We start from the raw sequence: 25460 nt of genomic DNA on the forward strand, positions 1-25460 counted from the left end.
TTAAGGATCCGCCCCTTCTTTTCAATTTTCGCCTAAAATGACGTACCCAAATCTAACTGCCTGTAGCTCAGGACCTGAAGCAAGGATACCATTTGAAAGGAAACACTTTGAAGTTTGTGGAAATGTGAAAGGAATTTAGGAGAATATAACACAATAGATCTGGTAAAATATAATACAAAGAAAAAACCAACCGTTCTTTTATATATTTTTTTGTACCATCATCTTTGAAATGCTAGAGCAAGGCCAAAATGTATTATTCCAGCCCAGGTGCAGTTTAGATGTTGGCCACTAGATGGCAGCAGTGTATGTGCAAAGTTTTAGACTGATCCAATGAACCATTGCATTTATGTTCAAAATGTTCTATCAAGACTTCCCAAATGTGCCTAATTTGTTTATTAATAACTTCTCATGTTCAAAATTATGCACTCTCCTCAAACAATAGCATGGTATTCTTTCACTGTAATAGCTCCTGTAAATTGGACAGTGCAGTTAGATTAACCCTATAAAGGTGTGCATCAATTTAACTTTGCTTCCAAAACCAAACCACAGGCGATGTATGTTAATGTTCAGACCGAGCGTCGAGGATCTTAACAAAACTCCCCCCTTCAAAAGACGCCTTTGTCCAATGACTCTCATGTGTAATGTAATAGAACTGAAAGTCATGATCAAGGGCTAGCCATCAGGTAGCCTGATTTCAGATGTGTCCATGTAAACAGGATTATTAGGGATGGATCGATATTTACAGAATGGTTCCCTGGAGGAAACTGGGTGAGGGTCATGCCTTTTCAATTTCAGTCAAGAGCATGGGTTAGTATTTTTTTTAATCTAGTCCAGGGGACAGTCATGTAATTTGTAACTGATGAAATATCTATATTTTAGAATTAGTTCCTCATCTCTGATTCTCCGCTGGGCCCGCAATATCAAGTACACCGATAGGCTACTTAGTGTTCTCAATCAAATGATTCATAGCCTATAGGCTACGAAGTAAAGTTATATTTCTAAGATATCTGCTGGGATGGTGTAAATAAAACTAGGCTGCATTACACACTGCAATGGATATTCCAATCCTGATCTACTGCTATAATAGATTTATCAGAGTTATTTTTTCATGTAATTTACAGTTGTTTTTTTGTTGTATTTATTATGGATCCCCATGGCAGCAGCTACTCTTCCAGGTTCCAGCAAAATTAAGACAGTTTTTACAATTTTTAAAACATTACAATACATTCACAGATTTCACAACACACTGTGTGCCCTCAGGCCCCTACTCCACCACTACCACATATCTACAGTACTAAATCCATGTGTATGTGTGTGTATAGTGCGTATGTTACCATGTCTGTGCCTATGTTTGTGTTGCTTCACAGTCCCTGCTGTTCCATAAGGTGTTTTTTTTATCAGATTTTTTAAATCTAATTTTACTGCTTGCATGAGTTACTTGATGTGGAATAGAGTTCCATGTAGGCATGGCTCTATGTAGTACTGTGCGCCTCACATAGTCTGTTCTGGACTTGGGGACTGTGAAGAGACCTCTTGTGGCATGTCTTGTGGAGTATGCATGGGTGTCCGAGCTGTGTGCCAGTAGTTTAGACAGACAGCTCAGTGCATTCAACATGTCAATACCTCTCATAAATATAAGTATTGATGAAGTCAATCTCTGCTCCAGTTTGAGCCAGGAGAGATTGACATGCATATTATTAATATTAGCTTTCTGTGTACATCCAAGGGCCAGCTGTGCTGCCCTGTTCTGAGCCAATTGCAATTTTCCTAAGTCCCTCTTTGTGGCACCTGACCACATGACTGAACAGTAGTCCAGGTGCGACAAAACTAGAGTCTGTAGGACCTGCCTTGTTGATAGTGCTGTTAAGAAGGTAGAGCAACGTTTTATTATGGACAGACTTCTCCCCATTTTAGCTACTGTTGTATCAATGTCTTGACCATGACAGTTTACAATACAGGGTTACTCCAAGCAGTTTAGTCACCTCAACTTGCTCAATTCGTGTGTAGTGATTACATTTTTTCACTTTAATGTTATTTTGTTTCTTCAGATAAAATAGACGTGTAGTTATGTCGTATGTTTTTCTTTATTGTATTGTAATTTGAAATGTAATAAAACATGTATTATAATAAAAAATACATTTACTAGAGCGTCGAGTGTGCGCTTTGAACGTTCTGAATTTACTCTGACAATACTCTGAATTTACGAACGCCCAGAGCGCACTCAGGAGTGAATTTACGAACGCCCAGAGCGCACTCAAGAGTGAATTTACGAACACGGTCTGTCTTTAGGGTCTGTCCCTACATGGCCATATCTCCACGTTCCAGCACTTGTTTACAGAAGACAGACGGACCACCTGTGCTAATTGGCTATCTAGCATGCTCCAAACACCTGTGTATAACGGAATAAGGCCACCAGAAACATGTTGTCACTGAAAAACACTGTTGGCTGCTACTGTGATACAGCTGGTTAAAACAGTGTACAGTAAGTGTGTATTTTGCATTTGTGAAATTATTTGGACGTGACATTAAAGTAAAGGGCTTTATGATTCTTGAACCATATCGCAATTAAGAATCAATTCACGTTTAGATGGGAGTATTTGGCTGTTTTGGCTGCCAGAGCCAGTCTACCTTTGAAAATATCAAGATCCTTGGACCATTAAGAATAATATATATATATATTATATACACACACACATACATACCTTTATTTAACTAGGCAAGTCACCACTGACGTGGTCTTCCTGTCTGGGTTGGCGCCCCCCCCCCCTTGGGTTGTGCCATGGCGGAGATCGTTGTGGGCTATACTCGGCCTTGTCTTAGGACGGTAAGTTGGTGGTTGGAGACATCCCTCTAGTGGTGTGGGGGCTGTGCTTTGGCAAAGTGGGTGGGGTTATATCCTGCCTGTTTGGCCCTGTCCGGGGGTATCATCGGATGGGGCCACAGTGTCTTCTGATCCCTCCTGTCTCAGCCTCCAGTATTTATGCTGCAGTAGTTTATGTGTCGGGGGGCTAGGGTCAGTCTGTTACATCTGGAGTATTTCTCTTGTCTTATCCGGTGTCCTGTGTGTATTTAAATATGCTCTCTCTAATTCTCTCTTTCTCTCTTTCTGTCTTTCTCTCGGAGGACCTGAGCCCTAGGACCATGCCTCAGGACTACCTGGTATGATGACTCCTTGCTGTCCCCAGTCCACCTGGCCGTGCTGCTGCTCCAGTTTCAACTGTTCTGCCTGCGGCTATGGAACCCTGACCTGTTCACCGGACGTGCTTGTTGCACCCTCGACAACTACTATGATTATTATTATTTGACCATGCTGGTCATTTATGAACATTTTAACATTTTAACATTTTGACCATGTTCTGTTTTAATATCCACCCTGCACAGCCAGAAGAGGACTGGCCACCCCTCATAGCCTGGTTCCTCTCTAGGTTTCTTCCTAGGTTTTTGGCCTTTCTAGGGAGTTTTTCCTAGGGAGTTTTTCCTAGCCACCGTGCTTCTTTCACATGCTTTGCTTGCTGTTTGGGGTTTTAGGCTGGGTTTCTGTACAGCACTTTGAGAATATCAGCTGATGTACGAAGGGCTATATAAAAATAAATTTGATTTGATTTGAAGAACAAATTCTTATTTACATTGAAGGCCTACCAAAAGGCCTCCTGCTGGGACGGAGGCTGGGATTAAAAATAAAACATTTAATAAAATTTACAAATAAAATAAAAAAACACCACGACAAGGGAGACGCCACAACACTACATAAAGAGAGACCTACGACAACAACATAGCAGCAATACATGAAAACACAGCATGGTAGCAGCACAAATCATGGTACAAACACTATTGGGCACAGACAGCAGCACAATGGGCAAGGTAGAGACAACAATACATCACGCGAAGCAGCCAAAACTGTCAGTAAGCGTGTCCATGATTTGAATCTTTGGATGAAGAGATGGAGATGAAACGGTCCAGTTAGTGTTTTTTGCAGCTTGTTCCAGTCGCTAGCTGCAGTGAACTGACTAAGGAGTCTAATGGTAGACACCTTAAAGGAGTAGTTCACTATTTTACAACTTGATGTTAGATATTTCCTCACCCGGAAAGTAGTCTATGGGTCAGGAAAAACTGTAATCCATGCTTCAGTTTCATTTAAGCAGCCATTAGAAAACTACAGCTAACTTTAGCCACCGCTAAAGGAGGCTCGCTCGGCTGGTGCTAGCACATGTGCGGATCAAATACACTGCTGGAACACCGATTAAGGAGTTTACATGTCCTAATCATTTGAAAGATTGCTCAGAAAACCAGCCGTTTTAAGTTTTTCCATTTTGACCTCAAACTGATTAAGATAAACAGAGTAAGGTGTGACATGATTATTGCGTAATCTGTCTACTGCCATAATCAGTTTAATATCCAATTATTAGTGTGCATGTAAACAATCTCTTGTGTACATAAACAACTCTGATGTAATCTGACCACAATCAATCACACTGCAGAAATTAACTTGTTGAACCTGGAATAGATTTTCACAAATAATAGCTTTATTTCAGCAATGATGTGCATAATGCCAAATACATGAGTGGCTGGAATTCACTGACAATGCCTGCAAGTCAGCAAAACACCTTAAAGCAATTTATTAAAAAAACATAGAACAGAGAAATAACCGTTTTAAACAAACACATTTACTATAATATTCATAAAGACAAACAGTCAGAGTTGAGAGTAACTGGCTATGTTTGTGTTCTTATTTTTATGGGCAACAGTTGCTAATACCTATGTCACCTATAAGTGTTCCCTGATTGCAAAAATATATAAAATAATTAAAATGGAAATGCTATATTGTGCTCTGCTTGAGCATAGCCACCTGCCCTATACCATACAACTGTCTAAACGCATCTAGAACCCACAATCAAAACACAGAACATAAACATCAGTAGACAATATATTATAAATATACATATGAAAACAATAGCGCCCTTCTCAGGTTTACAGTAGTCTCTTTCTGCCCTTCCGCCAGTGAGGTAAGCCACAATCTGAGGAAAGAAAATAGTGTAAGTGACAGATGAATCATTATAAAATCATATCTAAATATTTCTGATAAAATCATACCAACTGTTTCTAATAATCAATGACACTATATGAAACTCTTTTGGTCTGCTTTGAACATCCTAGCCATGAAGTAAGCCCTTAACCTATTCACTATATTTTTGTGTTGCTAAGTTATTGCTGTTTTTTCTTCTTGTGGTTTTTATATTCATTATTCATGTTCCTCACATGAGTGCTTTATACTCCTTCCTGCCTTATATTTTTCATATGGAAACCCTTCAATTGAATTGTTAACAGATATGCTATAGCCTCAAAACCTCCACTGATCTCTCTGTAAAATAGGGAAACTATCAACCTTAACTATTGACCTGGGAAGTTAATAGTGCATGATACAGACATGATAACAGGCCTTAACATAACATAATATAGAGCCGTAGACATGTTATGTGTCAGTATGACGCACATATAAAGACAAAGAAAACAGTAAGGGGACTGGCAAGATGTGTGGGAAGCAGCCAACACCTCATCTCTTCCCCTTTAAGATAGTGTCGAAATCAGACAGTATGGCTTCTTTCCCACGGTCTGACATGACTTAGCTTTCTTTACATTAACTCAAAGTAGCATCTGGGTTCAAATTTGGTTGACCAGTCTAACCAGGCAACACATAGCTATCTATGTTTTACCTATATAGGATGTGTAAATGATTAATAAATAGGCTAACAGGAGATATTAACAGGCATGTCCAAGTCCTTTTATGGCACAGACCTCAATGAGTATGACCTGGGCATAAACAACCATCTCTTTTCAAAAAGTGTTGAATAAGAACATAGTGTCTACAGACACTGAAGAGACGCAATGAACACAACAAGCCCATATACAGTATGCCAAACCAGTTGAGTAGGTTTGTGTTGATGGGGAAAATGCCAACTTTTGGTATTTAGCAGTCATACAACTACGCCTTATTAACTTTGAAGAACTACTAAAATAGTGATTTAGTCAGACTGCATAGGCAGCAGCTCTATAGAGATGAGATGATGACTTGGAATGAAATAATAAAGTCATCAAATAAAACAAATGTAATATACACAACAACTTAAATATTTTATTAAAGTAATGGGAATAAATGATGGTTTATAAGTTATATGCTAATGGACAATCACTACCCATCATGATGGCGTTAATAATTGTTTTATTCTGTACAAAAGTATGTGGTCACCTGCTCATCGAACAACTTATTCCAAAATAATGAGCATTAATATGGTGTTAGATGGAGTTAAGGTCAGGGCTCTGTACAGGCCAGTCAAGTTCATCCACACCGATCTCGACAAACCATTTTTGTATGGACCTCGGCTTGTGCACGGGGTTATTGTCATGCTGAAACAGGAAAGGGCCTTGCCCAAACTGTTGCCACAAAGTTGGAAGCACAGAATCGTCTAGAATGTCGTCTGCTGTAGCATGAAGATTTCCCTTCACTGGAACTAAGGGGCTTAGCCCGAACCATGAAAAATAGCCCCACACTCTTATTCCTCCACCAAACTTTATAGTTGGCACTATACATTTGGGAAGGTAGCTTTCTCCTGGCATCCACCAAATCCAGATTTGTCCGTCGGACTGCCAGATGGTGAAGCATCACTCCAGAGAACGCGTTTCCACTGCTCCAGAGTCCAATGGCGGCGAGCTTTACACCACCCCAGCTGATGCTTGGCATTGCACATGGTGATCCTAGGCTTGTGTGCGGATGCACGGCATGGAAACCCATTTCATGAAGCTCCCGACAAACGGTTATTGTGCTGACGTTGCATCAAGAGGCAGGATGAAACTCAGTAGTGAGTGTTGCAACCGAGAACAGACGGTTTTTACAAACTACGCGCTTCAGCACTTGGCAGTCCCGTTCTGTGACCTTGTGTGGCTTAACACTTCGCAGCTGAGCCGTTGTTGCTCCTAGACGTTTCCACTTCACAATAACAGCACTTACAGTTGACGGGCAGCTCTAGCAGGGCAGATATTTGACGAACTGACTGGAAAGGTGGCATCCTATGACAATGCCACGTTGCTTTTCACTAAGGCCATTCTACTGCCAATGTTTGTCTATGGAGATTTCATGGCTGTGTGCTCAATTTCATACACCTGTCAGCAACAGGTATGCTGAAAAAGCCAAATCGACAAATTTGAAGGGGTGTCCACATACTTTTGTATATATAGTGTATCATCTGACTTCTGTCACACTTTAACAAGTAGTTAAGATTCATGTTACAAGAGGAGGAATGAATGAAAACTGCATGTCTGGAAAAGTACTCTCTTGATGGACAGTGGGTAATTGAATTAGAGAGGGCAGAGTTCAGAGGTAATGGAAGAGAGGAAGTACAGTAAGGGAATGAAGTGCACTCACAGTCTTGCTCTCTGTCTTCACTGGGAAAGCAGTCTTTGAAGAGACAGTGCATTGTCCGATAGCAGTTATCCAACAGCGATTTGGGGGTCACGAACGTCCAGCCTTTTGAGTCAATCTCCTTAACCCTTTTGTAGATCTCCTCTATTCGCTCTGGTGGCTCTCTCTGAGAGATAAACATACATGGCCATTATGAGATACGTTTGTTCAAACAGAGAGATGGGTAGAACAGTGATAGTGACACTATGGCCGGTCTTACACACCTCATCACTCTGTGTTGGGAACACCTGCTGGACCTTCCTGAAGAGATCCTCCAGGTCGGTGGTGTACTTGTAGGAGGGGTGTCTCACTGGCAAGACCCTCAGAATCCTCTTCAACACCTCCTGGTTGACCAACAGCCACACATCCTGCAGGTCCCCGTCTTCCAGATCCTCCACCCTCGCCCTCTGGAGGGACAAAGAGAAGAGAAAGAAGTGTGGTAGATTGGAGTGAGATAGGAACAGATAGAGATGTTTTATTTAACCTTTATTTGATCAGGGAGTCATACTGATACCAAGGTCTCTTTTACAGATGAGCCCTGAATTACATAAATTACAGAAAATACACACTTCAAAATATAAATACAAAATGCAAGCAGAAAGAAAAACTTGGTCCTAAAAAAAAAACACATTCATCATTAATAAGGTCCTCAATCATCTTTCTGAATTTCCCTAGAGACACCAAAACATCCAAATTAAGAAATTGTAAAGCTTGTTCTACAAATAAGGTGCAAGAAAACTAAAAGCTTAATAGCCTAACTCAGTAAAGACAAAAGGAATTTCCAGAGTTAACTATACCTGAGACCAGGTGTGGTAAGTCGTATGTCTAAAGTTTAGTAATGATATTAGGAACAGTGGGACTTTTTGTAAAATGGCTTTATAAATGAAAACATAGCAATGTATCAACCTACGTGACATCAAAGAGGGCCAACCAACTTTCTGCTAGAGAATGTTGTGATGAGTACTAAAATTGTTACCTGTAGTAAAGCGCAGTGCGCTATGATAAACTACATCTAATGGCTTTAATGAAGTGGCAGGTGCATTCATTTAGATGATGTCGCCATAGTCTAGGACCAATTAGATCGTCGACTGAATAGTCGGCTTTCTACTATTCAGCGAGAGGCAGGACCTATTTCTATAGAAGAAGCCCATTTTTATTCTCAGATTCTTAACTCATCAATATGCTTTTTAAAAGACAGATTGTCATCTATCTAGATGCCCAGATATTTGTAAGCAGGGACACGATCAATATGGACACCATCCAAAGTACATATGCTTAAACAAGACTTATTTTTATGTGCTCTAGAGGACAACATATACTTAGTTTTATCTGCATTCAATACAAATTTCAGGTCAATAAAGTTTTTCTGTAATACAATGAAGGCAGACTTGTAGTTCAGAAAGAGCCTGATCAACCGTGGGGGCAATAACATACACAACAGTATTATTGGTATACAAGTGCAGGTAAACATTTTTTTTTACAGCAAGTCGATATTGTATGTAACAGTAAAAAGTACAGGATCCAAAATCAATCGCTGCGGGACATCTTTTGTAATATCCAGGAGATATGATTTAACACCATTGAGTTCTATCTGTCAAGTCATTTTTAAACCAGGTCTAGCTCAATTGAGGAAAGCCTCTGAATTAGCAGTGAGTGATCAACAGTATCAAAAGCCTTTGACAGGTCAATGAAGAGGGCAGAACAATGGTGCCTTTTATCCATACAGTTAAGCACATACTTTATAACTACAGATGCAGCAGAGATAGTGCTATGACCTGGTCTAAAACCCGACTGATGTACATTTAGAATACCTTTTCAAAAATAAGATCTTAGCTGAGAATGAATCAAAGATTCTAATATTTTAGCTAGATCAAGAAAGTTTAGAAATAGGGCGATAATTATTTAGGTCACAAGGGTCACCACCTTTGTGAAGGCGGAGTACATGGGCCGCCTTCCAAACCTTGGGGATAGTACCAGATATAATTGTCAGGTAAAACATATGGGTTAATGATTCAGCAATCAGGAGGGCAGAGAGCTGCAGAGAAAATGAATCAAGCATATCAGCCCCAGTAGATGTTTTTTTTTTTTACATCAATCTTAAGCAAGGCATCTAGAACATCGCTGATAATAAATTGTTGTAATGAAAACAAAGATTCACTAGAAGTTGACGGGTTAACTGTCGAGTCAGCTAGAGGCTGGCAGAGGGAAGAGCAGTCGATTGTCTGACCAGGGTCAATTAAACCACCGTTTGTCTCAAATAAAAAGCCTGCCGAGATAAAGTGATGATTAAAAGCATCACATAAGAATTAAATCAATCAATGAGGAGTTAACAGGGTTTTTCACATTTAGCCGTGTGGTTTTGAGATCAATTGTGTCAGATTCAAATCAATGCACATACTCTTAAATTGATCTGAGGCCGGGGATAGCCAATCCTGATTCAAATCCCCTAAAATGACCAACTCCGAGGACATAAAAGGTGTTAAACACTCAGATATAGCACCAATAGCATCCGCCATGGCAGCGGTGGGGGGGTTTAGGACACATCGACAACCAGGAGTAAAAATGTCTTGGGAACAGAAATATTTAAAGATTGGGACACCATGAAATTTTATTTTACATATATGGCAACCCCCCCATCCCTTTTCTGTAATCTGTCACATCTAAATACATTATAATCATTTACTTCAATCTCTTTATCAGAGACAGAACCCTTTAACCATGTTTCCGAGAGAACCAGAACATCAGGAGACGAGTACTGTACCTAAATTTAAATTGTGTCCATTTTATCATTATTATTTTTTTATTTGTATTTTACCCCCCTTTTTCTCCACAAGTTCTATCTTGTCTCATCGCTGCAACTCCCCAACGGGCTCAGGAGGCGAAGGTCAGCTTCATGCGTCCTCCCGAAACATGACCCGCCAAACCACGCTTCTTAACACCCGCCCGCTTAACCCGGAAGCTAGCCGCACCAATGTATCGGAGGAAACACCCTTCAACTGACAACCGAGGTCAGCCTGCAGGCGCCCGGCCCGCCACAAGGAGTCGCTAGAGCGTGATGAGCCAAGTAAAGCCCCGTGGCCAAACCCTCCCCTAACCCGGATGACGTTGGGCCAATTGTGCGCTGCCGTGTGGCATTCCCGATCACGGCCAGTTGTGATACAGCCTGGGATCGAACCCAAGTCTGTAGTGACGCTTTTAGCACTGCGATGCAGTGCCTTAGACCACTGCATCACTCGGGAGGCCCTGTGTCCATTTTCTTATCGTGCATTTGCCCAAGCCCCCTACGAGACTTAAAGTCATTCCCAAAAGAGCTAACAGACATAGGGTCATCTACAGCTATTTGTCAACTCCACCAAAGGAGTTGAGCTGCTGCAGGGGACCGGAATGGCTGCCAATGCTCCATTCTGGGTGTGCACAGAAGGCCTTAGTGTGGCTCCTGTTGCAAGGTTGGGGCTGCCATGGGGGGCAGTAGTGTCCAAGGCCAGTCCTGAGGATGGGAGTAGGGAGGGTAACCAAAACTAGCCTGAGAGGGAGGTTGTGGGGGGGCGAAGCTTCAAACTCTCTACATATGAGGGCTGATGATGTGAATGAAATCTCTTCTGGAGCAGGGTAGATATTACGATCTTCGCAAGGGGGAAGATGGTGGAGGCCCTCTCTATCACTCCCCTTAGTGATGTGGCCACCCTCTCCTGTTGGGTACACAGGTCATGATGATATGGCTGGGGAAGTCAAGCTGGGCCACAGTCAAGAGCTCTATAGCTCTCTCTGTTGTGGGGCACCATAACTTTGCTACCTTTTTATTTGGGAAAAGTGTATTCTCTAATATAAACTTTCCATTAGAGTCCATCATTAATATAATGTCTGTGGAGGATGACTGGAGTGATGTGAGTAACTACAGGGATGAGACGGATGGAGGGGGTCAGCTGGGTTGGTGCATTGGTTGGTTATGTTGGTTGCTTGGGTTGCTTGGTTGGTAGGTTCTGATTCAGCTGTTGGCTTGGTCCTGAGTTTTTGTGGAACTCTTTGTAGAGTGGATGGTGGTGGCTGAGAAATTCCTGCCTTAGCTCATGTAGCTCCTTCTGCAGGTTCTGCATGTAGCTAGTGTTGACTGTGGACAGTTCCTCTCTAAGCCTGCGCACTTCCATCCTAAGAGCCTGGTTGTCGTCCTCAAGATTTTTCAATGCACACTGCAGCTCACGGATCTCATCCCTATGCTGACGCACCAGGCTGATCTCCCCCTCTATAAGATAGTGGTACTTTCTGACATTTTAAGTTAATTGTTGGTCTTGTGGAGAGCTGTGTGCCAAGCAATAGGATCATCCATGTAGAACAGAAAGCCTCCTTTTATTTCCTTGTTCGCTTTTAGGATGAAGTCTGCCCTCAGAGTCTCATAGCAATTTATTTTCCCTGACTCACTTGTAACATTTTTAGGATAGCCCCAGTCGATATTCACGTAATAAGGAATTCCCCTCTCGACCCTGCCCACAAATTCTATTGAACCCCAACGACGGTGTCGTTGGTTTTTTGTTATAAAGAAATAACAAAACATTCCGAAAAGCTGCTGTGTTGTTCAATGAACATGTAACCAGGTCAAAAATGTCCACCTACGTATCACAATGCTCCCACGTAGGGAAATAGAGCCTGCGAGAAGAGCCCTGTGGCTTCAGGCTATGTCGTGGGAGAGTGGGAAATAGGCTACACGTAGCTAGGTTTGTGGAAAACATTTAATCCCAGGTAAGACATTTAACTTGTTTAGTACAGTCCGTTTGTAACTCCACTCACTACTTATAGCTGTATAGTCCATTTGTTTGTGTTGTTGGTCGGTAGCCAGCTTGCACTCACTCACTCAAGTGGCTGCTAGCATAGCCATGAAAAGAAGCATGAGGGAATCCCTACAATATTACGTTTTTCTAAGTAATGAGAACACTAGGGAGCAGGCAATGTTGGATGTTGTACTTTTCTTAAATGTAGAATTGTAATCGACAAAAACAAGCAAGAAAATTGCATTTGAAAAAGGTCAAGTATTTGCTGTGAGCCAATGTCTTCCCTGTGGCTCAGTTTGCAACGCCAGCATGGTGTGTGCAACGCCAGGGTTGTGGGTTCGATTCCCACGGGGGGCCAGTACAAAAAAAAAAAATTATATGAAATGTATGCCTTCACTACTGTAAGTCGCTCTGGATAAGAGCGTCTGCTAAATGACTAAAATGTAAATGTAATGTGGTAACCACATGTTGTTTTCCCCACAGGCAGGATTGAGACATTCTATCTAATACCAACTGGGTCTATACATGATGGCCATAGAAATAAGAATAAATAGAATGGGCGTCCCCATTCAAGTCAATGATGGCATAATGGGTGGACTGGCGGCCATTGCGAGTGTACCCAAAGCAGGAAGTAAAAGCAGGAAATGTACCCATCAATCTGTGCTGTGATTCGTTGAATCAACTTAAATTACATTACAAGAAATACATTCCATTGCATGAGCCACATCAGTTAGCATCATTTGAATGAACATTCTATATTACTACATTACTATGGAAATTATTACATCAAAATACAAGGAAGCCATTGCGAGTGTACCCATGAGTTTACCAGCCAGGGTAAGAGGTTCCAAGCCTGTTTTATTCATTCTTATTTCTATGGTGATGGCAAGGTCTCTGAAACAATGCTTAGAGAATGCAGCCATTTTCATCTCCATGGTGACCTCTTTAAACAATCCACTCTGCTCTAGAATGATGTGCATGTGCCTCTTGATGAAATAACTTATTATTAAATAATGCACCTGTAGATAATTTCACTAATTGTGTGTAAAGTTGTCATCAAGGAAAAGGGTGGCTACTTTGAAGAATCTAAAATCTAAAATCTATTTTGATTTGTTTAACACTTTTTGGTTACTACATGATTCCATGTGTTATTTCATAATTGTCATGTCTTCACTATTACTATATAATGTGGATAGTAAAAATAAAGACAAACCCTTGAATGAGTAGGTGTGTCCAAACTTTTGACTGGTACTGTTATAACAAAATAATTTAACAAAAAAATGTAATTTAAGGAGGAGCTCTTCTTAAGTGCTGCTGCTCATAGTCCCAGTTGGTACTGTATTAGATAGAACCAATGATTTATATATACACTAGATGACTGATAGGGGGTGCTGTGTTGAAGACACCGTGCCTCCCTCTTGACACTCCCTCACCGTTGTACAAAATATTTTAGAAGCTATAGAAATGCATTTATTAATGTATACATTCGTTTTTGCACACTTTTAAATTATATTATGTGAGCTAAACATAAAATATTTTCCTTAAAGTTAAATGTTTTTAGATGACTAATGTCACTGTCCCCACTACAACAAAAACATTGTTAAATACATGTAATTTTGTCCTTGACACCATTTAATTCAAATACTGTAGAATTCCTTTCATTCCTATGGAGGACTGCTCCTACTGGGTTGTGCCAATATTGCAGTCAGGTGACTTCAAAGCCTCTCAATGGCCAATACATAGCATCAGCAATCCTGGGTGTATACAAAGACAGTACTGCATGATGATATGCTAATACTGCTTCTCCAATAGAAATCTCTGTTAACACCTGTAGGAAATGTCATGGCTAGCTAAAAGGCGCTGCATGGTCAATCTGACATCTGCATTGGCCGTGTAGTATTTACAGTGATATGGCTCTGCAGAAGTCAGGACATTCATATTTCTTGCGCTTTGTGGAGCAGCGCAGAACTGTGGAGCAGAGCTGTTGTGAACGAATTTGTCAAGGAAGTGAGTTTGTGTTTATACAGAACCTCCCACCGCCACCTACTGTCAACCAATAATTTCAATGCGGAGCTATACAGAGGCATAATTTAGGGGGTGCACGGCGATGCGGTACAGAGCTCAATTTGGCCTCTGCATGCCTCCGGAGGCTCCGCAATTGTGTCACACCCTCCACAAGGAGCCTCCCACCAAATACACGGATCAAGCATAAATTGGCTTTTAGCTAGCTAAACTCATGTGTAGAAACACGTCATCGGGTCTAACGGTGGTCTCATATGTTTAACTACTTAAGACATAGGCTCAAATCTAGGTTGTGCCTTTAAATTTTGAGAAAATCAACAACTAAGGGGACTTCTCAAACCCTGGCCTGGTCTGTTTGACAAGCGTTCCCGGGAATTCTCACGATATTGCGCCTCTGGGTTTAGAAACTCGGTGGTTTATTTACATAATTGAAGAGAGCGCCTGCCTGTGGGGAAAACAAGGTGTGGTTACCTAGATTACCCCTCTTCTGAATAACAAAAAAATCAAGGACAAAGTTGGCTCTTTTACAATGGGTGTGAAAGGGAAAATGTTTTTGTTTTCTCCAATTTGTGTGCGTGGTCGAGGAGAATTCCTTATTATTACGTGAATATCGACTTGGACTATGGAATTGGTTGCTAGGTGACTGATGGAGTGATAAGAGTGAAGATAAAGGAGGGAGAATAAGGAAGCAATGTAGACGAAGGGTGAGTGAGTGGGTGGTGTAACAAGTCGAATTTTTCCATGACTTAAGTTAGATCAGTGATAATGATAAGGAAACAAAGGGAGGGACTCACCAGCCTGGTGATATTGCTGAGTTTGAAGACCTCCTCATAGTGAACTCTGATGGTGTAATTAATGGGTAAATTGTGCTTCTGTTAAAAAGACAGGAAAAATGTTGGTGTCAGATTGTGTTTGTAGAAAAATACCACCTTTAATGTAATCTCCACATATATCAACTGTCATTGTCTTTTTTCTATGCTGTGATCCACACACTAGTCTTGCCTAATTTCATTAATATTCCTAACTTGTTATAATTGTCTCGATATATCCTGTTCCCTTCTTACCATGTTACGTCTTCGGCCTATGAGTTTGTTTTCCAATGTCTTCAAAGACGTGCACTGGGCAGTTCTGGGTGTCATCAAAACAGATGGTAGTACATATATCAAACCTACAGGGGGCACAACATACATATGATATCATATAACATGTCACTCACTGACGCAGTTAAATATTCTAAAACAGTGTCGTAGCAGTATTGAAGTGGTATAATTGTGGTGAGAACTGAGTAAAGATGTTGAGACTGTCACAGTGTAAAGCCAGACCATAGCTCCTAGCTAGACCTCTGTGGTTGCTTTGCTAAAATGAATTATGCTGAACCATGACCTCTTCTTTCCACCAGACTCATCATCTCACTGAGAATCCACCAATCTAAGAGAAAGCCCCAGCTGAGCCAGATTACAATACTGATTAAACACAACAATAATCTCCTCTAAAACGCTTTCACCTTAATCTGCATGCGGTCAAGTGCAGGAGACATCCAATACAGTCATGGTCAGTGGTACATTTTTGCTATTATGTTTGAAAACAGGATTTTGGTCCTGTGGTCCAAACGCAGATTGAGACAGTAGTACCTATTTTGACAAAAGGGTATTTTTTCTCAGGAGTAACTAACTCTGACTAGCACAGTTTCATAGCAGTGGGGGCAGAGTGAGTGGTGGCATGCAGTCCAAACCCAGTCGTTGTGGACCACTGTGTGGTTAGATCCTGTGGTTGAGGGCTTAGATGTAGATGATTGTATAGTGACTCTGAGTCAGCAAAATCCCCAAGACCTCACAGCACACTTCACAAAGACCTAGGAATGTACCTCACTGCACTCAGTCTACAGTCAGGGGCTCAAACATCATACCTCACTCACCCTTACCCCCCTCTCTTGCCTTCAATACACGTTCTTCCTCTCATTTTTTACTCAAGTGTGTGTATTTCTTTCTCTCTGTTACAGGACGTGGTTAGATACATCGGTTTAACAGCTTCTTTGGAACAGAAACCAGACCTACGCAACACTTTTTTTGTTATCTCTCTTTCAATCTGAGATAGGTCTGATCAGTTCCTATGACGTCTTCTACTGTCAATCCCCTATACACTTTCTAGCTTGAGCTCTCTGAAATATACATTGTTTGTCTATGATAAGTCATGGTTACAGTTCTTCAGTATAAGCGGCTTTGATCTCTTTTACAAAAACACTTTAGGGGTTTCTCCATAGCAGAACAAACTTTGTGTAAACCGTGATGAAGGTCTATTGTCCGAAACATTCGTGGGTCCATTAAACCCTTTGTAGAATATACAAGAATGTCAGTGTGATTGACTTTCTTTTACTAACATATGGTATGCAAACCAGGGTGCCCAATGGGAAAAGGTATGCATCAATCGATTTATTACCACTCTCCAAAGACAACTGGGGCTCAGTTGCTGAACAGACGTATGGTACTATAAACTCCCAACGGTCTCTACTGACAGATGTATTTCCTCACACTATTAAGTGCCTCTTAGCGCTCAGTAGGTGTATAAGTGGCTGAAGTGATGAGGCCTCACCGAGCCCATTGCAACACAAATACAAATTATTCAAGAAACCAGGAATAACATCCATAATCTACCGGTACAAATAATCTCAGTTCTGATCCCACACCACTACATCCCCACAATATGTCAAGACTCTAGCCTTTGGCCTGACACGTAGTTCCCAGGGCAGTTTCTGTAGGTTAGAGTGACATCCGCAAGCCCCCCAATTCTTCACACATGCACCACAGGACTTCTCTTACCCAATAGAGCTCCCAGGAGCCAGGCTGTTGACCGGACCATACTCCAATTTATGCCCCTGTTTAAACCCGCTGGAGGCCTCCGACTCAGATCACACAGTGTTCCAGAGCACCACAAGATCCTTCTCGCTCCTTGTTAGCCTGTAACAGCAACACAGACAGGCATTTTTAACAGTTCGACATTGACTGTCTTCACTGGTTTCAATCAGATTTGTTCTGAATAGCTATAAACACCACAAAGCCCTTGTCAGGTTGAAAGAACAGGAAATAATCAATGTACAGTATACGTTGACATTTGATGACAGACGTATGTGTACATCTACGGCCACCAACCACTTAATGTCAAAAGGAGAAGTTTGAATTTTGAAACACTGTATTGCCAAAACCGGTGCATAGACAAAGCTGTGGGAAGATGTTTGGGGGTTGGGGGGAAAACATTTTTTTGCCAGCACTACAGACAGCTATATCGTGGACACCCCTTCAAATTAGTGGATTCAGCTATTTCAGCCACACCCGTTGCTGAAAGGTGTATAAAATCAGGCGCACAGCCACACAATCTCCATAGACAAACATTGGCAGTAGAATGGCCTTACTGAAGAACTCAGTGACTTTCAACGTGGCACCACGCTTCCATCAAGTCAGTCAACTGTAAGTGCTGTTATTGTGAAGTAGAAACGTCTAGGAGCAACAACGGCTCAGTCGTTACCACACAAGCTCACAGAACGAGACCGCCGAGTGCTGAAGAGCGTAAATATCGTCTGTCCTCAGTTGCAACACTCACTACCAAGTTCCAAACTGCTTCTGGAAGCAACAAGCACTGTTCGTCGGGAGCTTCATGAAATGGCTTTCCATGGTCGATCAGCCGCACACAAGCCTAAGATCACCAAGCGTTGGCTGGAGTGGTGTAAAGCTTGCCGCCACTGGACTCTAGGGCAATGGAAATACGTTCTCTGGAGTGATGAATCACGCTTCACCATCTGGCAGTCCGACGGGCGAATCTGGGTTTGTCGGATGTCAGTAGAACGCTACCTGCTCGACTGCATAGTGCCAACTGTGAAGTTTGGTGGAGGAGGAATAATGTTCTGGGGCTGTTTTTCATGGTTCGGTTTAGCCCCCTTTAGTTCCAGTGAAGGGAAATCTTCATGCTACAGCATACAGCATACATCCTTGACGATTCTGTGTTTCCAACTTTGTGGAAACAGTTTGGGGAAGGCCCTCTCGTGTTTCAGTGTGACAATGCCCCCATACACAAAGCGAGGTCCATACAGAAATGGTTTGTCGAGATCGGTGTGGAAGAACGGGACTGGCCTGCACAGAGCCCTGACCTCAACCCCATTGAACACCTTTGGGATGAATTGGAACACCAACTGCGAGCCAGGCCTAATCTCCCAACATCAGTGCCTGACCTCACCAATGTTCTTGTGGCTGAATGGAAGCAAGTCCTTGCAGCAATGTTCCAACACCTAGTGGAAAGCCTTCCCAGAAGAGTGGATGCTATTATAGCAGCAAAGGGGGGGACCAACTCCATATTAATGCCCATGATTATGGAAATAAACGTTTGACGAGCAGGTGTCCACATACATTTGGTCATGTAGTGTGTATATACAGTCGTGGCCAAAAGTTTTGAGAATGACACAAATATTAATTTTCACAAAGTTTGCTGCTTCAGTGTCTTTAGATATTGTCAGATGTTACTGTGGAATACTGAAGTATAATTACAAGCATTTCATAAGTGTCAAAGGCTTTTATTGACAAATACATGAAGTTGATGCAGAGTCAATATTTGCAGTGTTGACCCTTCTTTTTCCAGACCTCTGCAATCCCCCCTGGCATGCTGTCAATTAACTTCTGGGCCACATCCTGACTGATGGCAGCCCATTCTTGCATAATCAATGCTTGGAGTTTGTCAGAATTTGTGGGGTTTTGTTTGTCCACCTGCCTCTTGAGGCTTGACCACAAGTTCTCAATGGGATTAAGGTCTGGGGAGTTTCCTGGCCAAGGACCCAAAATATCAATGTTTTGTTCCCCGAGCTACTTAGTTATCACTTTTGCCTCCATCATGCTGGAAAAGGCATTGTTCGTCACCAAACTGTTCCTGGATGGTTGGGAGACGTTGCTCTCGGAGGATGTGTTGGTTCCATTCTTTATTCATGGCTGTGTTCTTAGGCAAAACTGTGAGTGAGCCCACTCCCTTGGCTGAGAAGCACTCCCACACATGAATGGTCTCAGGATGCTTTACTGTTGGCATGACACAGGACTGATGGTAGCGCTCACCTTGTCTCTCCGAACAAGCTTTTTTCCGGATGCCCCAAACAATCGGAAAGGGGATTCATCAGAGAAAATGACTTTACCTCAGTCCTCAGCAGTCCAATCCCTGTACCTTTTTCAGAATATCAGTCTGTCCCTGATGTTTTTCCTGGAGAGAAGTGGCTTCTTTGCTGCCCTTCTTGACACCAGGCCATCCTCCAAAAGTCTTCACCTCACTGTGCTTGCAGATGCACTCACACCTGCCTGCTGCCATTCCTGAGCAAGCTCTGTACTGGTGGTGCCCCGATCCCGCAACTGAATCAACTTTAGGAGATGGTCCTGGCACTTGCTGGACTTTCTTGGGCGCCCTGAAGCCATCTTCACAACAATTGAACCGCTCTCCTTGAAGTTCTTGATGAATGGTTGATTTAGGTGCAATCTTACTGGCAGCAATATCCTTGCCTGTGAAGCCCTTTTTGTGCAAAGCAATGATGACGGCACGTGTTTCCTTGCAGGCAACCATGGTTGACAGAGGAAGAACAATGATTCCAAGCACCACCCTCCTTTTGAAGCTTCCAGTCTGTTATTTGAACTCAATCAGCATGACATTGTGATCTCCAGAATGTCCTCGTCAACACGCACACCTGTGTTAACGAGAGAATCACTGACATGATGTCAGCTGGTCCCGAAATGCAGTGGAAATGTTTTTGGGGGATTCAGTTGATTTGCATGGCAAAGAGGGATTTTGCAATTAATTGCAATTCATCTGATCACTCTTCATAACATTCTGGAGTATATGCAAATTACATACATACACACTGAACAAAAATATAAATGCAACATGTAAAGTGTTGGTCCCATGTTTCATGAGCTGAAATAAAAGATGCCATGCGCACAAAAAGCGTATTTCTTTAAAATTTTGGCACAAACTTGTTTACATCCCTGTTAGTGAGCATTTCTCATTTGCCAACATAATCCATCCACCTGACAGGTGTGGCATTTCAAGAAGTTGATTAAACATGATCATTACACAGGTGCACCTTGTGCTGGGGACAATACAAGGCCACTCTAAAATGTGCAGTTTTGTCACACAACACAATACCACAGATGTCTCAAGTTGAGGGAGCGTGCAATTGGCATACTGACTGCGGGAATGTCCACCAGAGTTGTTGGCAGAGAATTTAATGTTAATTTCTCTACCATAAACTGCCTCAAAAGTTGTTTTACAGAATTTGGCAGTAAGTCCAACCAGCCTCACAACCGCAGACCACGTGTAACCATGCCAGCCCAGGACCTCCACATCCGGCTTTGTCATCTGCGGGAACATCTGAGACCAGCCACCCAGACAGCTGATGAAACTGAGGAGTATTTCTGTCTGTAATAAATCCCTTTTGTGGGGAAAAACTCATTCTGATTGGCTGGGCCTGGCTCCCCAGTGGGTAGGCCTTTGCCCTACCAGGCCCACCCATGGCTTCGCCCCTGCCCAGTCATGTGAAATCCATAGATTAGGGCCTAATTAATGTATTTCAATTGACTGATTTCCTTATATTAACTGTAACTCAGTAAAATCATTGACATTTTTATTAAATGTTTTATATATACAGTACCAGTCAAAAGGTTGGACACACCTACTCATTCAAGGGTTTTTCTTTATTTTTACTATTTTCTACATTGTAGAATAATAGTAAAGACATCACAACTATGAAATAACATATATGGAATCATGTAGTAACGAAAAAACTGTCAAACAAATCAAAATATATTTAACATTTTAGATTCTTCATAGCCACCCTTTGCCTTGATGACAGCTTTGCACACTCTTGGCATTCTCTCAACCAGCTTCATGAGGTAGTCATCTGTAAGGCATTTCAATTTTAACAGGCATGCCTTGTTAAAAGTTAATTTGTGGAATTTCTGTCCTTCTTAATGCGTTGAGCCAATCAGTTGTGTTGTAGAGGTGGTATACAGAAGAGCTCTATTTGGTAAAAGACCAAGTCCATATTATGGCAAGAACAGCTCAAATAAGCAAAGAGAAACAACAGTCCATTATGACTGACATGAAGGTCAGTCAATCTGGAAAATGTCAAGAACTTTGAAAGTTTCTTCGAGTGCAGTCGCAAAAACCATCAAGCACTATGATGAAACTGGCTCTCATGAGGACTGCCACAGGAAAGGAAGACTCAGAGTTACCTCTGCTGCAGAGGATAGGTTCATTAGAGTTAGCAGCCTCAGAAATTGCAGCCCAAATAAATTATTCAGAGTTCAAGTAACAGACACATGTCAACATCAACTGTTCAGAGGTGACTGCATGAATCAGGCCTTCATGGTCAAATTGTTGCAAAGAAACCACTACTAAAGGACACAAATAATAATAAGAAACTTTCTTGGGCCAAGAAACACAAGCAGTGGACATTAGACTGGTGGAAATCTGTCCTTTGGTCGGATGAGTCCAAATATTAGATTTTTGGTTCCAATTGCCGTGTCTTTGTGAGACGCATAGTAGGTGAACGGATGATCTCCGCATGTGTGGTTCCCACAGTGAAGCATGGAGGAGGATGTGTGATGGTGTGGAGTGCTTTGCTGGTGACACTGTCTGTGATTTATTTCGAATTCAAGGCACGCTTAATCAGCATGGCTACCACAGCATTCTGCAGCGATACACCATCCCATCTGGTCTGCGCTTAGTGGGACTATCATTTGTTTTTCAACAGGACAATGACCCAACACACCTCCAGGCTGTGTAAGGGCTATTTGACCAAGAAGGTGAGTGGTGGAGTGCGGCATCAGATGACCTGGCCTCCACAATCACCCGACCTCAACACAATTGAGATGGTTTGGGATGAGTTGGGCCGCAGAGTGAAGGAAAAGCAGCCAACAAGTGCTCAGCATATGTGGGAACTCCTTCAAGACTGTTGGAAAAGCATTCCAGGTGAAGCTGGATGAGAGAATGCCAAGAGTGTACAAAGCTGTCATCAAGGCAAAGGGTGGCAATTTGAACAATCTCAAATATAAAATATATTTTGATTTGTTTAACACTTTTTGGGTTACTACATGATTCCATATGTGTTATTTCATCGTTTTGATGTGTTCATTAGTCTACAATGTAGAAAATAGTAAAAATAAAGAAATATCCTTGAATGAGAAGGTGTCCAAACTTTTGACTAATACTGTATATATACAGTTGAATTCGGAAGTTTACATACACCTTTGCCAAATACATTAATACGTTTTTCACAATTCCGAATTTAATCCTAGTAAAAATTCCCTGTCTTAGGTCAGTTAGGATCACCACTTTATTTTAAGAATGTGAAATGTCAGAATAATAGTAGAGAAAATGATTTATTTCAGCTTGTATTTCTTTCATCATATTCCCAGTGGGTCAGAAGTTTACATACACTCAATTAGTATTTGGTAGCATTGCCTTTAAATTGTTTAACTTGGGTCAAACGTTTCAGGTAGCCTTCCACAAGCGTCCCACAATAAGTTGGGTGAATTTTGGCCCATTCCTCCTGACAGAGCTGGTGTAACTGAGTCAGGTTTGTAGGCCTCCTTGCTCGAACACACTTTTTCAGTTCTGCCCACACATTTTCTATAGGATTGAGGTCAGGGCTTTGTGATGCCCACTCCAATACCTTGACTTTGTTGTCCTTAAGCCATTTTGCCACAAATGTGGAAGTATGCTTGGGGTAAATGTCCATTTGGAAGACCCATTTGTGACCAAGCTTTAACTTCCTGACTGATGTCTTGAGATGTTGCTTCAATATATCCACATACTTTTCCTTCCACATGATGCCATCTATTTTGTGAAGTGCACCAGTCCCTCCTGCAGCAAAGCACCCCTACAACATGATGCTGCCACCCCTGTGCTTCACGGTTTGGATGGGGTTCTTCGGCTTGCAAGCATCCCCCTTTTTCCTCCAAACATAACGATGGTCATTATGGCCAAACAGTTCTAATTTTGTTTCATCAGACCAGAGGACATTTCTCCAAAAAGTACGATCTTTATCCCCATGTGCAGTTGCAAACCGTAGTTTGGCTTTTTTATGGCGGGTTTGGAGCAGCGGCTTCTTCCTTGCTGAGCGGCCTTTCAAGTTATGTCGATATAGGACTTGTTTTACTGTGGATATACATACTTTTGTACCTGTGTCCTCCAGCATCCTCACAAGGTCCTTTGATGTTGTTCTGGGATTGATTTGCACTTTTTGCACCAAAGTACGTTCATCTCTAGGAGACTGAATGCATCTGCTTCCTGAGTGGTATTATGGCTGCGTGGTCCCATGGTGTTTATACTTGCGTACTATTGTTTGTACAGATGAACGTGGTACCTTCAGGCGTTTGGAAATTGCTCCAAGGATGAACCAGACTTGGAGGTCTACACATTTTTTCTGAGGTCTTTTTTTTTTTTCCCCATGATGTCAAGCAAAGAGGCACTGAGTTTGAAGGTAGGCCTTGAAATACATCCACAGGTACACCTCCAATTGACTCAAATGATGTCAATTAGCCTATCAGAAGCTTCTAAAATCATGACATAATTTTCTAGAATTTTCCAAGCTGTTTAAAGGCACAGTCAACTTAGTGTATGTAAACTTCTGACCCACTAGAATTGTGATACAGTGAATTATAAGTGAAATAATCTTTTTGTAAACAATTGTTGGAAAAATGACTTGTGTCATGCACAAAGTAGATGTCCTAACCAACTTGCCAAAACTATAGTTTGTTAACAAGAAATTTGTGGAGTAGTTGAAAAACGAGTTTCAATGACTCCACTTCACATGTGAATCCAAAATACATTTGAATTCTGGAATTCTCACATCTGGAGGCATGACAAATGTGAATGGGGTGTGAATGATGTGATCATTCATTCACATGAATTTCCATGATCAGTTATGACAAAATTGACAACAAGAACATTAAATCACACATCACAGCTGTAACTTGGAGAAAAGTAGAGGACACTGCCCCAAAAATAACTGTATGGACATATGTTATATGACAAAATGCATAGCAAATAGAGTAGGTATAGCCAACACTAGCAAATAACATGTCTCTAAGTGTGATGGGAAATGTTACATGGATCCCAAGGGTCTTCATTATTTAGCCATATAACCTACAATATCAAAACAGCACCTTCGGGTTGCATCCTCAGCGTCCATATTAAATAATGGCATGTCTTATAAGGCCATATAACTAAAGTTGGCTAAGCGCAGCAATACATAACACATCCAATATTTGCTCAAGACGTTACAAATATCACTTCCATATTCACCTGCACAATCACAGCAGTAACTCCACAGAAACTCGCAACTTCAACACTCCGTTATCTTCAGAATGACCATCAGCAGCAGCGACCAAAAGCACACATGGTTCACACAAACGACTTACTTACAAGGCTGGGAAACCACGCGTGCGTGTCTGGTCAGTGACATTGAAACAATGTCATCTTTAATAGATGGCCTGCGCGCAGCAACACCCAGAGCAAAACCCCCGTTTTAGGCGAATTTGGGAAACTCCCTGAAGCCTCACTTTCTTTGGCCCAGAACTCCAAAACGAGAGAATATTGATCAATTGCGCAATGCCCATATGGTCGTCTCCAGCTCCACCTTGCAGGCGCAAATGGTCAGGTTTTACTTTCACTTTCCATGGACTGCGCCATAACTCTCCTAAATAATAATCTCACCCCCGACTGGACTGCCCTAAATATTACATTCTAATTCAATATCCTAATACAAATTCAAAATTATAGAATTCAGATACAATTTGTTGGCACAGATATTGCACCATACTCCACATTCAGCTCCTTAGGTTAAAAATTACTCCATGTGCTCAACAGCCACGCGGCCATGTAAGGCAATTTATTCACAATCACACATTTTCATGACATTAACATCACTTATCTTCTAGGGCACAGAGTTCATTGTGAACAAATAGACTGACTTCTCGAGTGACCAACATATGCCTACTCAGGACAGCTAGGGTACCAAACTGTCCCACCACAAACGCCCACGTGGATCATTGTGGATTTATTTGGGCTTTATCCCGCAGTACTGAGGTGCAGCATGAATGAGACTCTGGAAAATAATACTGCAATGGCTACAGGATTTGTTAATGGTTTTGGTAAAATTTCTGAAGCTGAAATGGGCTGCTCGAGTTTGAGAAAATTCC

General features: G+C 41.7%; 1 protein-coding gene and 1 long non-coding RNA gene across 4 annotated transcripts; one reads left to right on the plus strand and one right to left on the minus strand.

The window, feature by feature from the left end:
* Window positions 1–4501: 4501 nt before the first annotated feature.
* LOC106560860 (interleukin-34) lies at window positions 4502–25064 on the minus strand. Of its 3 annotated transcripts, none has more exons than XM_014124241.3 (7): window positions 24685–25064; window positions 17055–17192; window positions 15303–15406; window positions 15033–15110; window positions 7678–7860; window positions 7418–7580; window positions 4502–5015 (listed from the first exon to the last, which is right to left on the minus strand). In XM_014124241.3, exons 2-7 carry the CDS (start codon window positions 17092–17094, stop codon window positions 4969–4971), a joined length of 615 nt encoding a protein of 204 aa, XP_013979716.2. In that variant the 5' UTR covers window positions 17095–17192; window positions 24685–25064; the 3' UTR covers window positions 4502–4968. The 3 variants fall into 3 exon arrangements, with proteins under 3 accessions (XP_013979716.2, XP_045544134.2, XP_013979715.2); XM_045688178.2 differs by having other exon boundaries at window positions 24681–25064; XM_014124240.3 differs by having other exon boundaries at window positions 24565–25063.
* Window positions 14708–16550, plus strand: LOC106560861 (uncharacterized). Its single transcript, XR_001318682.3, has 3 exons — window positions 14708–15097; window positions 15638–15789; window positions 16238–16550. It is a non-coding gene; the product is annotated as an uncharacterized LOC106560861 (long non-coding RNA).
* Window positions 25065–25460: the final 396 nt, after the last annotated feature.

This window comes from Salmo salar, chromosome 10 (assembly GCF_965601325.2).
Source record: "Salmo salar chromosome 10, fSalSal1, whole genome shotgun sequence".
Lineage (NCBI taxonomy): Eukaryota > Metazoa > Chordata > Actinopteri > Salmoniformes > Salmonidae > Salmo > Salmo salar.

Bases quoted from the DNA above. Each gene is read 5' to 3' on its own strand.
- LOC106560860 (XM_014124241.3), bottom strand. From the start codon at position 17,094: ATGGTCCGGTCAACAGCCTGGCTCCTGGGAGCTCTATTGG. The intron at 15,407-17,054 runs GTAAGAGAAGTC...TGCCCCCTGTAG, and splicing joins GCTCCTGGGAGCTCTATTGG to GTTTGATATATGTACTACCA. The intron at 7,861-15,032 runs GTGAGTCCCTCC...TTGTCCCTCCAG, and splicing joins TCAGCAATATCACCAGGCTG to AGGGCGAGGGTGGAGGATCT.